The sequence below is a fragment of the Terrapene carolina genome, unplaced genomic scaffold, assembly GCF_002925995.2.
Source record: "Terrapene carolina triunguis isolate 2854851 unplaced genomic scaffold, T_m_triunguis-2.0 Scaffold53, whole genome shotgun sequence".
NCBI lineage: Eukaryota > Metazoa > Chordata > Testudines > Emydidae > Terrapene > Terrapene triunguis.
Genome location: NW_020664404.1, coordinates 3,146,623 through 3,160,525, shown reverse-complemented (window position 1 = coordinate 3,160,525; position 13,903 = coordinate 3,146,623). Strand labels below are relative to the sequence as shown.

Below are 13,903 nucleotides of genomic sequence, written 5' to 3'. Positions count from 1 at the left end.
TGGGAGCAGCTTTGCAGCATAGGCCCCCTGCTGCAGGCAGGCTCGCGCTCATCCCCACAGGAGAGCACAGTGCGCATGCGCCAATTTCCCCTACCCCGGTGGAGTTTCGTTGCTGCATGCGCCGTAGGGCGACTTTCGTAGCGCATGCGCTAATTCCCTCTCCCCCCTGTGGAGTTTCGTAGGTGCATGCGCCGTAGGGCCTTTCCTAGCGCATGCGTAGCCTGTCCTGTTCTGCGCATGCGCCGTGGCCTCGGCCTCTGTGGCGACGACAATGGAAGTGGCTGGACGTTGCTAATTCCCTCCCCCCCTCCCTTTTGCTGGGCGCTCCGCTCCGGGCGGCCCCATGAGGAGGCGGCGGCTCAGCCGCCATGGGCTCGCTGAGCAGCCGGGTGCTGAGGCGGCGGGTGGCGCCCCCTCGCGGGGAGGGGGCAGACGGGGACCGGGGCAGCCGCGGAGGGAAGAGGAAGCGGGGCGGGCCCGAGGGCCCGGGCGAGAGCGACAGCGACGGGGACGATGAGCGCGAGGAGCGGCTGCTCAACACCCCCCGCAGGTAGTGGGAGATGGGGGGCCTGGCTGGTGGGGGGTCTCGTCTGGGGTTTTTTGGGGAGGTCTTGGCTGACGGGGGTGGAGGGATTTGTTGGAGTTATGGCTGGCGGGGGGGGGGGGTGTGGGGGAGGGGGGGTCTGGTTTGGGGCAGGGGGGGGGAGTTATGGGGCCTTGAGGGGGGGGGGGGGGGGGGAAGGAGAGGAGACAGAGAAAACTAATTCTGGAAAAAGGGATTCTAGCCCCATGAAAATTGGCAGGATGTGTTTGAGTGCAGGGGCAGGTGTTGGCTTTGGGACTTCTGTTAGCTTTCCTATTTGCTCTGGGAACGTCCTGAAAACTACTTAGCTGTAGTAAACACAAAGAAAGTAAACATAAGTCACATGAGCTCTGTCAGCAACACATGGGGGGAAATGGTCTATAACTGTCTAATGAGTAAAGGAAGAGAAGAAAATCTTGCTAGCCAACTTCTGAGGTGGTGCTGTAAGCAATCAAGTGCTTGACAAATATTTTCATTTTCTTTGTGGCAGAATTCCACAGCTTGTGTATGTCTTTTGGGTTGTTTTTTTTTATCCAGGAAAAAACTAAAAAGTACATCCAAGTATATTTATCAGACTCTGTTTTTGAATGGTGAAAATAGTGATATTAAGATCTGTGCTCTGGGAGAGGAGTGGAACTTGCACAAGATATATTTGTGTCAGGTAGGTGGTTTTCCTTTTTTCCAGTAGAAACTCGTTTTAGTAAAATAAACAATATTCTGTAAATTTCAAGAATAGATCTGTTTTTTCTTCATCTCTTTCCTTCCCTCCGACCCCCGTTTCCAGTTTCTAATATTTTTGTTTGTTTGTTTCTATGCAAAAATATAAAGCACCCTATCTTGTGCTTCAGATGCTCTTGACAACAGCTCAGTTGCCAATCACTGATCCAGCCCTCTCATCCTTGTGTAAACTTTCTAAAGATTTGTAGCCTTGTATGGGAGGTGTGCATGTAATTAATGAAATACTGTAATATACTGCTAATTTTTTCAGCTAGAAAGAACAATTAATGGCTAGTCCTCTGCAGTGATAGTAAATAACTTGCATGCTTAAAACTAAGAGCATTATGAGTGAAGGCAAAATGTGAACATCTTTTTCCATCCCTCAACTTGGATGAACTTTCGAAGAGTCAGTAGTACATTGTTTACAGCATTGTGTGAGAAATGCATATAGGAAAGCCTTTGCTACAAAGAACAGGGCTTGTGAAGAATGCTGGACTTCAAAAATTTGTCTCTTTCCTTTCTGTACTAGTCTAAAGACCTCCGGTTTCAAAAAGATGAAGGAAGTAACTGCTTTCACATTCACTATCTGATACTGTAGGTTTCTGTTTCTAAAGTAGAGGTTATGCTTATCATCAGTGGTCCTTCTGCTTTGAGATTGTTGGTTTTTAAGCTTTTCTTCTCAAGATCTCAAGCAAGGAAGGAGTATAATGTGCGCGACAGGTCAACCTTTCTAAACCAGTCAAAAAATTATATGTACCTTATTTATGAGTAAGGCTATGTTTTTAGTAAAGGTCGCGGGCAGTAAACAAAAATGCATGACCCTTGACGTGTCCATGACTTTTACTAAATACCCCTGACTAAAACTTGGGGGGGGGGGGGGTGGCGCGGGGGCTAGGGGGGGGGGGCCTGGGGGGGGGGGGGAGGGGGGCGCGGGTGGCGGTGCGTGGCCCGGGACCCGTGCTGGGGCATGGGTGGGGGCAGGCTCCCTCCCTTGATCTGCACCTCCTCCAGCAGCAACAGAGTTTGGATGTGGGAGGGGGCAGGGGGTTGGGGCACAGGACAGGGTGAGGTGGGCTCTGAGCGGCGCTTACCTGGGGGGCTCCCTGGAGGTGGCTACATCCCCCTCACTCAGCTCCTAGGCAAAGGCGTGGCCAGGCAGCTATGCGTGCTGCCTCTGCCCAGACCGCTGGCTTCGCAGCTCCCATTGGCTGGGAGCTGCTGCTGCTGGCCCAGGAGCTGCCCAAGTGCTCAGGTAGCCCCAGAGCCAGCCACACCGGCCGCGCAGAAGTCACAGAAACTCACGGAATCTGTGATTTCTGTAACCTCTGTGACAGACGTGCAGCCTTATTTATGAGTAATGGTTAGGCTGTGAAAGAGGTTCGTTCAGGCTAACAGCATGCTTTTTGCTTTTAAACAACTTTTTTTTATAAGACTGCATAACACCAGCCCCAGATATTTATAAAACAAACATATTTAAAAGTAATTAATACAGAAGATACAGTTCTTATTCACAGAATTTCTTAGAGTGACTTAATTGTAAATAGAAGGTGCATGTCCCAAAGAGCTCACTAGTGAACTTGGATGCCAGTTTACTTAGAATGGAGTTGTCTTTCAGTGCATGTGCATCAGCAACTAACTATTGCTTCATTCTGGAACCACCACTTATCAAATAATTCTCCCAGAGATTACTGTTGGGTTGGCACCGTTATACCTGATGCTTTTCCCCTTGTGCTTCTACAAAAGACGACACTTCAAGCTGTTGTTGACTGATACATTTGTATAACAGGGTAATATCCAGATCTCTGCCAAACAGATCTTGACCACATGGAGTCCTGGATAGGGTTTGATGTAATCAGATGAATGCATTTCATATGATGCACTGTTGGTGTGAACTGTGATTATGTTCTGTTCCAGTTTCTTAGATTTAAAATTGAGACTGTTGAGCATTTAAAACAACAAAAAACACACACCCAAATCTACAGCAGCTCTGATTAAAAGCTACTGCTGGTTCCATTATTTTGTTTTCAGATTTAATTTTGAGTTTCATATTCAGAAACTATCCATGATCCATAGTGTGAACCAGTGCCTCTCAAACTTTCCAGACTACTGTACCCCTTTCAGGAGTCTGATTTGTCCTGCATATCCCCAAGTTTCACCTCAGCTTACAAAATCAGACACAAATATACAAACGTGTCACAGCACACTGTTACTGAAAAATTGCTGACTTTCTCATTTTTACCATATAATTGTAAAATAAATCAATTGGAATATACATATTGTATTTACATTTCAGTGTATAGTACTGTATAGTGAGCAGTATAAACAAGTCATTGTCCATATGAAATTTTAGTTTGTACTGATTTCACTAGTGCATTTTATGTAACTTGTAAAACCAGGCAATTATTTAGATGGAAGACATCTGTGTACCCTCCAGGGTATGTATACCCCTGGTTGAGAACCACTGGTGTAAACAATGGGGACATGAGAGGTTAAGGAGAATAAGGTACACTTCAATGGGAATTCTACTGTCAAGGGATAGTATTCATACACGTAGTGATTTGCATTGATAAGAACAGTTTTTTGCCATGGGGAAACAATAGGAGGAACCATGGCTTCTTCATGGCAAAAACTGTGAAAGACAAAATTCTAGTTTGAAGTCGTCATATGCAACATTTTAATTAGTATTAAAATGAGTCACCTTGAAATCTCGTTAGCCTTTAAAGAATTAAAAGTAATTTCATGCGCTACATCTGAAAATCCCCCTACCAATTTTTTGTGGTACTGTTGCACAAAATCAGCAGACAAACTTTAATCAGAGGCACTGTAGTGCCTCAGTGGTTGAAGTAAATTTGGACAAACATTAATTTAAGGTTCTTTTTCTTTATATCTGTGTGCTGTAGTGTAAAAAGTTCTATAGAAGACATATTTTTTGATAAAATATATGCAAGCAGAAAGAATAAACTCACTGCAGTTCCCAGTCAGAGGTGAAAAATTTACCTAATATTTTTCATGTAGTTCCTAAAATAATCTCAAACAGAACAGTTTATTTTTCCCTGTGGTTCTGTTGTTTACTTTCTAGAAAGGAAAAATGGTTTTGTGGTTAAAGTACAGGCAGGAGTTAGACTTGTGTTCTAGTCCTGGCTCTGCCATAGACTTCCTGTGCTACGCTGGGCAAATCACTTAATCTGTCTTGATTTTTCCAATACAGCTTTGTCATTATCTTGTAAAAGGTTGTAATATTTCTTTTAAAATCTTGATGTGGCTTAATGCGAAAGCATTTAATGTTTAATTTTAAAATATTCAATGCATGTTAAATTCAAAACTTTTTTGAGAAAGTGGTGGATTTTGCACCATATTGACCTTGTCTCTTAAATTAAGAGACATCATGTAAGGGGAAATTTTGTTGAGTTGAATCTCAAAATTGATTCATGTAAGGGACTATCGCCTTTAATTGGAACTAAATCAGTAGGGTTAAACCGTTTTCTCAATATTATACAGTATATCTGTAATCTTACTATTGGTGAAGCTATCACTCCACCTTTACATATTGGACAGATCGCTTGTGTCTTGATGACCATCTGTCAGCTTTAGCTCTCCTAGCTTGTACATTAGTTTGTGAATTTTGCCCACTAGATGGCACTGAGGTACTGAATGAGAGATGCAATATACACCTCTACCCCGATATAACACGAATTCGGATATAATGCGGTAAAGCAGTGCTCCGGGGGGGTGGGGCTGAGCACTCCGGTGGATCAAAGCAAGTTCGATATAATGCGGTAAGATTTTTTTGGCTCCCGAGGACAGCGTTATATCGAGGTAGAGGTGTATATGAATGAGAGATGTAAATTAATTTTTTTGGCGCTGCTTGTTAAAACACACTATTCTCCATGAAATCTAGGAGTTAGCCCAGTACATTTGGATATAGCCCATGAGTGTACTAAGCTCTCCACCAGTAGGAAACAAACGATCCAGTTTCTTGATTACAAAGAAACAGTGGTGTATTTCTTCGCTCATAAATAGAGCGTGAGGTGGGGGAATACAGATTTGGTAAACTTTTGATTTTAGATACATATGCTATAATTTGCTGCCATCAGTGGAAATATTGGGTAACAGTGCAGAAGATATGCTATTGTACAAATAGATTTATTTTTTTAATCTCTCAGGTAAACATCACTGAGTGATAGCATCTCATAATGGGCACTCCTTCTGCTGAGATGGAAAATCATGAATCCTAGTAAAGCAGTATTTTTCACTTCATTTGGATGGAAATCTATCAAATTCTAGTTTTATATGCCTTACACTTTGTTAAAAAAGGTATATTAACATAAATGGTGTATGTGTATGTGTTTGTATGAATTTACCTACACACAAATTTTAAGATGTATGTGTGTCCTTAGTCTGAGACCACAATCTTGTAAATTAAACTGTATGTCTTGCATGCATTCTTTTTTAATTGGCTTTAAAAAAAATCAATGCTTGCAGGATTTTTTGTCTACAAATAGTTATAAGTTAAATTTTGGACATGAGAACATGCTGTGGATATCATGATTTATAATGGAAAACTTTTTACAGCTTTTCTGCCTATTTAAAATTGAATTGATTGGGGAAAAATAACTTGAAAAACAAATGTCTCTACTTCTGTAAATAGAATTGAAATGTGGGTCTATGTTTGTAAATATTTCCACATAATTGGAAGAAATATTGTTAGTTCTTCTTGACATGGAAATATGTCACAATTATTCCAGCTTACTTACCCTATAACTTACTTGATTTTATCGCTAAAGATGATTAACAATTTTGGCTACAGGTTTTCATTATTTGAATGAAATGATTCCTTGTGTTTTTTTTAATAGTCTGGCTACTTTTCCAGTATGTTCAGTGGTTCTTGGAGGGAGTCTAGCATGGACATCATAGAACTGGAGATTCCTGATCAGAATATTGATATAGAAGGTAAGCAAACGCTAAATCTCTGACATCTCTGTTTGAAAAGAGGGTTTATTTTCAAATAAGTGAAATTGAGAACTGACAAATCAGTAAATAACCACAGTTACCCCCAAGAGAAAACATGAGTTTTTTATGTCTTAGTTTAATCTTGGATTATGACAGGAACTGTGGTGAAGGTCCAGAAACTGACTGAAGAAGCACAGTCTAAAGCAGTGATTTGAACAACATATAGCTCTTCAGAACACTGTATACAGCTCTTGTGGAGACCCAAGTGTTTGAATGAAACACCTCTTTCTCTGTGCTGTCTTGGAAAGACAGCCAGTCAAAGGAGTGTTCTTCATGGTTCTCCACTTGGGACGGATTTGAGGATATGTGTTGGAGCTGTTGGCATCCTTTCCTGGCCTCCAAGCAGCCAGGAATAAGGAAGAACAAGAAGAGGTGTTCTGTTGGAGGACTTGGGGAGAGAGAGAGAGAGAGACAGTAATTCCAGATTGGTATCCTGACATGTTACAGTGATGGCATGGTGGGATTATAATTCATAGACATCACACTCTGCAGTGTTCTGGTTCCGTGTAACTATTTGATGGTGTAAGTGTTTTTTCAGCTGTTAAGATGAATACCAGTTGTTTAAACAGCAAAGTAAGTAATTGTACTGTTCAGGTATTACTTCTGCTTTTCAAAAATGTGAACTGAAGAGAACTGTTTAGAAAGTTCTCAAATCCTTGTGAATCAAAATATGGAACTCTCTCTCCTGGGTACAGCTTCTGTGTGTAGTTAGAACTACAGGGCTTATAGAAGTGGTACATTTGACATAAATATTTCCTAATGACCCAGTTGAAAATAATCACATTTGTGGGCGTGGGGTGTATTTCAGTAGTTATGATGTTCTGTGATCAGTCCATTGGCTTTCTTTTGATTTCACTTTTTCCAATTTAGCTTTTTTTCAAGATTAAAGAATTTAAAATTTTAGCAACAGCATAAATCGAAAGGAATCCATAGCATTTAAACATTGTGTACTTTAAATTACTAACTGTGAGATTATAGCTATTTTTCTTTAGATTTGACAATATGTGCTTTTTTAGCTCTTCAGGTAGCATTTGGCTCACTCTATAGAGATGATGTTTTAATAAAGCCCAGTCGTGTTGTTGCCCTCCTAGCAGCAGCCTGCATGTTGCAGCTGGTAAGTTTTATATAAAGTAATGGACATATTCAGATAGTATAGCAGCCTATGTTTATTTAGATTAAAATAAAAATTCAGAGTGTAGTTAAAAGGCACACTCATGAACAAATGTTAAATATGTTCACTCTTTCTCCTAATTATAAAAATCATTTTCAGAACAATCATTGGAAAAAGAGTGGGCTGCTTAATACTTATTTAGCACATATATCAGTGAAGCAGTTTTATGTAAACATAAGACTCACTTTTAGTTGAAATATAAAATTGCTTATTGAGGCTTACTCGAGGATGTAAATAGGATTAAATTACCTGTTATAACAGCATTGTGCATGTTGCTGTTAAATATTTGTAGCTATATTAGTTTCCTTATTTGGAAGATTTTGATTGTATTGTTCTGGCATATAACTTTGAAAACTTAATGTATTTATAAATGGTCTTCACTAAATTGTCAGTAATGTCCATAAAAATATAAGGCTATGCTTTAAAAACAAACAAACTTTGAATGTTTGTGGATTTATTCACAGGATGGTTTAATACAGCAATGTGGCGAGACTATGAAGGAAACAATTAATGTGAAAACTGTGTGTGGCTATTATAATTCAGCAGGGACCTATGGATTAGACTCTGTGAAGAAAAAGTAAGAATTAACCTTTTTCTCCAGACTGTTTTTCATATGTTAATTAAAATTAAATTTTCTTTTAAAGATGGAACATTTTTCAAAATATAAATTTGACCAGTGAGTTATATATATGAGTTAGTCCCCTGTAATTTTTTAAGTGTATAACATGGATCATGCGTGTTTTAGTTCTCCTGTTTCTACTATTTTGAAAACAGTGGGCTTCCTTTAAAAAAGTGTAGTACAGAGGATGTAAGGAATTAATTGTAAATTTGAAAAGAAGACAGGTTAACTTCGTAGAAGGAGAGTAAAATATTAATGTAACTGGCTGTTCTGTTCTAATTTCATTGGATATTGGTGCTGCTGGAATGTTCAACATGAAATAAATGTAAGTTCTGAATAGTAAAGGTCTTCGAAGAATTGGGGAGCAGGGTGCTCCATCCAGGTCCTTCTTCCCCAACAACAAATGGTCCCGCAACCCCTTATGTGACATGGAGGTACTTTACTTCACCTTTTCAATTCAGACTGCCCGCCCTCCCTTTGCTATTACAGAAGATAATCTTTGAAAAGTTTCCTGTTAGTGTCCTGCTTATCTAAGTAAACCTCATACTTTGAAAATGTCTTAAACGTTTCTTTAACCCTTTCTAAAGTTTACGATCATTCAAATTAAAGTAGTATTAAAGAATAAGATGTATCGGAGTTTTTAGATCCAGGGAGTTTTGTATTCAGATCAGACATTCTTAAATCAACTAGAAGTTATTAAATCTATTTTAGAGTTTGATCAGTTGTTTAATAGTCCAACATGGATATCTGAAAATTGTGAATAATCAACTGATTTCTTTTAATCTAGGTGCCTTGAATGGCTTTTGAATAACCTGATGACTCACCAGAGTGTTGAACTCTTCAAAGAACTCAGGTATTCAGATTTCAATTAACTTGGGTAATTGAGTGGTTAAAATAGTTACCTCAAAATATGTAGACTAAAACATGTTGCAAGTGGCATATTAGAATATTGATGACCATTACAACAAGAACTAGGCCATAAACATTTTTTTTATGTTATGGGACACTTCCAGGGTTGGCTGTTTGTGTGTGTGTGTGTGTGTGTGTGTGTTATATAATTTAGCTTTAAAATGTTCTCAGTTGATGTTTGACAGGTTTTTCTTTAGATATTCATGATTTTTACTTAACACTGTTGGTATTGCATCTATTTTTATAATTTTTAAAAATAAGCTTTTTTGGTATTTGACAGAGTGTTGTTAGTGATGATCCTTAGTGTCTCAATTGTTAAGGTTGAAATTAACTTCAAAATATAATTTATAGTTTTTGGATGAGAGAGTACTTTTTTCTGAATGCCTCCCTAGTGGCTTGTCACTTCCTTTCTTCTTCAACTCCCACCTAAACATTTACTTTTCTTTTCATCTTACCAAGATCTTGTGCTCTGAATCAGAATATTGTGTATATACTGGTGAACTAAGACTGAATCCTTTAATCTTTCGCTTATCTGTGGTCATAGGGAAGGAACCTCCTTTCCTCTTAAATTGTTTTCCTTTTCCACACTGGGTCAAAACTGAAACCTTTCAAAAAAAAAATTGCAAAAAAACCCCAGAAAAATCCACCCCAGAATAGCTGATAGCACAGTGGTTAGGGCACTCACCTTAGTAGGGACTTGTCAAGATTTAAGTTCCTACTAAGCTTGATTTGGAGCAGGGATTTGAACATGGGTCTCCAATATGCCAGGTGAATGCCCTTCTAGTCCACTCTCTCCCTGGCCCAATGAATATTTAGCTATTTATTCAAAGTGGAACAGTTTTAGTAGGAGAGATTGTGGAGACCCACTCCAGATTTGCCAATAGCCTGGTAATTAGGGAAACTCACCTCATCCAAATCAGGCAGAGCAGAGACTCCTATATCCCAGGTGAGTATCCTAACCACTGAGCTAATGGTAATTCTGTGTGCTCTCTGTAACCAGAAATTCCATCCGAGACTGGAAAAGCCTTCCCAGCTAAAGTTTTGTCAAAAGCAGCCCTTTTCACAAGTTTCAGTTTTGATAGCTGCATTTTCCAATGAAAAACTGCTTTGTCGGAAAATGGCCAACCAGCTATACCTTTCACTTAGCTATGGCAAGAGTGAATTAACTTCCTTCACTCTTTCTTCTTTGATATTACTAATTACTTGATTAACTTAGTTTTATACGTATCTCAGAGTATTTTCTTTTCCAGCATAAACCTCATGAAACAGCTGATCAGCTCTTCTAACCTATTTGTCATGCAAGTGGAGATGGATGTGTATACTGCTCTCAAGAAGGTACTTGCAAAGGGCCCAGATTGTCCTTGGTGTAAGATTATTGAAGCCAATGAAGTTACACCAGGAATGAATTTAGCGCAATTTATTCAAAAATTTTGATACTTCAGTGTTGTAGTGTAAAGTAATATTCAGATTCTGAAATGATTATATTATTTTGACTTTTTGGTGTTAAAATATGTGTAGACAGAATTTTAAACTGTTTACAGATAATTGTACTGTGAAAATAACAGGGCAATCGATCGCAGTTAACTCGTGCGATTAGCCAAAAAAAATTAATCACGGTTAATCGCAGTTTTAAATCGCACTGTTAAATAATAGAATACCAATTTAAATTTATTAAATATTTTTGGATGTTTTTCTACATTTTCAAATATATTGATTTCAATTGCGACACAGAAGACAAGGTGAACAGTGCTCACTTGATATTATTATTTTTTTATTGCAAATATTTGCACTGTAAAAATGATAGAAGTAGTATTTTTCAGTTCCCCTTGTACAAGTACTGTAGTGCAATCTCTTTATAGTGAAAGTGCAATCTAGGAATATAGATTTTTATTTTATTTTATTTTTTTTGGTTACATAACTGCACTGAAAAACAAAACAATGTAAAACTTTAGAGCCTACAAGTCCACTCAGTCCTACTTCTTTTTCCGCCAATCGCTAAGACAAACAGGTTTTTTTGTTACTTACGGAAAGTGAGAACAGGCGTTCGCATGGCACTTTTGTAGCCGGCATCGCAAGGTATTTACGTGCCAGATATGCTAAACATTCGTATGCCCTTCATGCTTCGACCACCATTCCAGAGGACATACTTCCATGCCGATGACACTTATTTTAAAAAAAAAAATGTGTTAATTAAATTTGTGACTGAATTCCTTGGGGGAGCATTGTATGTCTCCTGCTTTTACCCATTTTCTGCCATATATTTTATGTTATAGCAGTCTCGGATGATGACCCAGCACATGTTTTTCTTTTTAAGAACACTTTCACAGCGGATTTGACAAAACGCAAAGAAGGTACAAATGTGAGATTTCTAAAAATAGCTACAGCACTCAACCCAAGGTTTAAAAATCTGAAATGCCTTCCAAAATCTGAGAGGGATGAGGTGTGGGGAGCATGCTTTCAGAAGTCTTAAGAGTAACACTACAGAAACTGACCCACCAAAAAAGAAAATAAACCTTCTGCTGGTGGCATCTGACTCGAATGATGAAAATGAACATGCGTCGGTCCGCACTGCTTTGGATTGTTATTGAGCAGAATGCGTCATCAGCATGGACGCATGTCCTCTAGAATGGTGGTTGAAGCATGAAGGGACATATGAATCTTGAGCACATCTGGCACGTAAATATCTTGTGACGCCGGCTACAACAGTGCCATCAGAACGTCTGTCCTCACTTTCAGGTGATATTGTAAGCAAGAAGTGGGCAGCTTATCTCCTTCAAATGTAAACAGAATGTTTGTCTGAGTGATTGGCCGAACAAGAAATAAGACTGAGTGGACTTGTAGGCTTTAAAGTTTTACATTGTTTTATTTTTGAATGCAGTCATTTTTTGTACATAATTCTACATTTGTAAGTTCAACTTTCAGTATAATCAGATTGCACGACAGCACTTGTATTAGGTGAACTGAAAAATACTCTTTTGTTTTTTATAATGTAAGTATTTGTAATCAAAAAAATATAAAGTGAGCACTGTACACGTTGTATTCTGTGTTGTAATCAAAATCAATATATGAAAATGGTATTCTGTTGTTTAACAGTGCAATTAATTGGACGATTAATTTTTTTAAGCGCTTGACAGCCCTAGAAAATACCCTTTTAATCTTAAATATATTTAATTATACCAGTGTTACTATGATTACAAAATTAATTTCTAATAATTAGAAGTTGAATTAATTACTTGTTTTTATCAGGAACTTCATAGTATCTATAACATTAAATTTATTAGTCTTGGGTGTTTACATAATATTTTATGAATCTAAAATAAGCTTATAAAAATTTGTTTTTATTTAGTGGATGTTCCTTCAGCTAGTGCCTTCTTGGAATGGACCACTAAAACAACTTTTAACTGAAGCTGATGCCTGGTTTTCCAAGCGTAGAAAAGGTAAGCCTATTTGTGCGGATATAGTGTTTGTGAAAAAGGTGCTGGATTTAGAACTTCAGTGCTCAGTACATACAGCAGCAAATACAGTGTAGTTGTCTTTCAGCTCCCTCCAAAAACACTGCCCCATGTATACCAAAGAGATGCATTCATTTACTTCACCTCACCTCCTGTTCTCATTATACTGTTAAGGAGTCTTCCCTTGAACTGTTTTGGCCATGCACGTTGAATCTAAATAATTTCAGGGTACACTACTTTACTTTATTTTTGTTATTGACTTGTCTAGTGAAATTTTTGTTTGCTCTTCTGAAAATTCTGGCCAAACTCTTTTGTATTTCACTGGATAAAAACAATTTGGTCTAATAGTTTTGCCTTTACAGTTATTTAAATATTATTAACTTCCTTGGAATTGAGAAATCTGTTCTGTTTCACACTGGTAATTTTGCTTGCAAAATGTAATTGGCCTTTCTCTATTTGGAGAGCTTAAGACCTTCTGTTAAATGTGTATATATTTTAGAAGACAATCAAAATGAGCAAGTTCTAGGAAACCCATAATGGTGTATGTCTTGTGTAATATTGCAGATTTTGAGGATGACATTGCATTCTTAGAATCTGAACAAGGAAGAGCATTCTTGACAGTATTCAAACACTTGAGATTGCAATACATCATCAGTGATTTGGCATCAGCAAGCATTATTGAGCGCGATTCTCTCGTACCTTCAGGTAAGAAAATACTTTGGACATTTTGTGTATTTTCTGATTAGTAGCTGGAACAAATTGTGAATTAAACTTTTGGGCTTATACCCTTGTTCCCATCCATCTGTTTTTTTATTCACTTACATACTTTTCTAAAATATTAATTGGGCTGTCAGCATGGTCAGCAGAGCTGTAAAACTGCCTTGTATGTCTGAGTAATGTAAATATTGATAATGAAACGTAAGAGAATGTAAATATTGATTGTAATATACTTCATGAGAGTCATCTGTTTCCTAGAAAGAGAATTGGCTAAAGCATTAAATTGAAAGTTAGTGATGTAATAGGTAGGGTTTGTATGTAGATTAGTGTTTGAAACTGGAGGAGTTGCAACAGCTTGTCACTTTGTTCTCTAGTATCTCAGAAGGCATCTGTTACTTTACCGATAGATAAAGTTTGGAGAGACGAAAGCTCTTGTGTTGTCCTCAGCAAGGCCATTGGCTGTCTGTTCAGTTATTCGGTTTGCATTTTCCAGTGTGTAAAATGTGCCCAACTTCTTTTGATTTGGGGTGCACATGTGAATATTAAGAGAGAATAATCAATGTTGATGAAAGAAAATCAGGTTGAACCAAGAATTAAAATGTTAACATAAATTGCATTATAAATAGACTTCATCCTCACTCTGTTGGCACAATCCTGAGTAAGCAAATGGTCTTTGCTCCTTGCTCTGAAGCTTAACAAACTTGGGCACTGCCAGATGAACAGAA

At 38.2% G+C, this 13,903-nt stretch overlaps 1 protein-coding gene across 2 annotated transcripts in view; it reads left to right on the top strand.

Moving 5' to 3' along the window:
* The first annotated feature begins 287 nt into the window (after positions 1-287).
* Positions 288-13,903, top strand: part of GMCL1 (germ cell-less 1, spermatogenesis associated) — a 30,733-nt gene continuing 17,117 nt past the window's right edge. The window contains exons 1-9 of one of the 2 annotated variants that reach the window (XM_024201251.3): positions 288-550; positions 1,121-1,244; positions 6,154-6,250; positions 7,327-7,424; positions 7,946-8,058; positions 8,888-8,953; positions 10,260-10,344; positions 12,356-12,446; positions 13,026-13,166. In XM_024201251.3, coding sequence (XP_024057019.1) covers positions 369-550; positions 1,121-1,244; positions 6,154-6,250; positions 7,327-7,424; positions 7,946-8,058; positions 8,888-8,953; positions 10,260-10,344; positions 12,356-12,446; positions 13,026-13,166 — 997 coding nt within the window. In that variant the 5' untranslated portion in view covers positions 288-368. Of the gene's footprint in view, positions 551-1,120; positions 1,245-5,463; positions 5,615-6,153; positions 6,251-7,326; positions 7,425-7,945; positions 8,059-8,887; positions 8,954-10,259; positions 10,345-12,355; positions 12,447-13,025; positions 13,167-13,903 lie in introns of those variants that run through there. The other variant, XM_024201252.3, reaches the window with a different exon arrangement.